This window comes from Aplosporella prunicola (assembly GCF_010093885.1).
Source record: "Aplosporella prunicola CBS 121167 unplaced genomic scaffold K452scaffold_221, whole genome shotgun sequence".
NCBI lineage: Eukaryota > Fungi > Ascomycota > Dothideomycetes > Botryosphaeriales > Aplosporellaceae > Aplosporella > Aplosporella prunicola.
The window spans coordinates 2,085-2,793 of NW_022983749.1; the positions used below are offsets into that span (position 1 = coordinate 2,085).

The window sequence follows — 709 nt, forward strand, 5'->3', positions numbered from 1 at the left end:
GATTCGTGGTGGACGGCGATTGGTGGTTATTTCACTAGTTAATAGAGAGAGGGGGCGAGGAGGATAAGGATAATAGTAGGAGCCGACCGCGGCAATAGGAATTCATCGATATAAGAAGAAATCCCCCCGCTATACGAGACGTTTAGCCGGCCGTAGGAGACGTCCAGCCGGCCGTAGGAGACGTCTAGCCGGCCGCAGGAGACATCCCCCCAGCTACTATCAAAGTCGACAGGAAGGCCGTTAAAGCATTTAGGCGAACCGTAAGCGGATTCAAGGAGCAGTTAGCCGTATTAATATATACTATAGGGGGCGGGCCCCCGCGTGTGCTAGACTTAATCAGCACCCGGTATTGCAACACAGTTAACGGTGGCCAGCGAAACATATTTATTGAAGACGGTTTAATAGTTTACGTAACCCGGTACCATAAGGGCCACGGCAGGAATAGCAGTTTAAAGATTATCCACCGGTATTTACCGCGCGAGGTGGGCGAGTTATTGTTTTATTATATATGGTTGGTAATTCCGTTCGAACGGCAGTTAGCCGTCGCGTATAAAGAGAAGGATAGGCCGCCAGAGGAACACGGTTATATTTAGATTAAGGAGGGCCTAGGTGCGGTAAAGTAGACGGAGAACCGGTTCCGCAAGTCGTTAGTCAACGAGAGCAAGATCGGAATGGGGGTGCCGTTGAGTATGGCTACGTACCGACAGTG

At 50.5% G+C, this 709-nt stretch overlaps 1 protein-coding gene across 1 annotated transcript; it reads left to right on the plus strand.

The window, feature by feature from the left end:
• Positions 1–230: 230 nt before the first annotated feature.
• K452DRAFT_201834 (uncharacterized protein) lies at positions 231–398 on the plus strand (the record flags this gene model as incomplete). Its single annotated transcript, XM_033536047.1, has 1 exon — positions 231–398. A coding segment is annotated over one exon (168 nt), but the record flags the coding sequence as incomplete, so codon positions are not given.
• Positions 399–709: the final 311 nt, after the last annotated feature.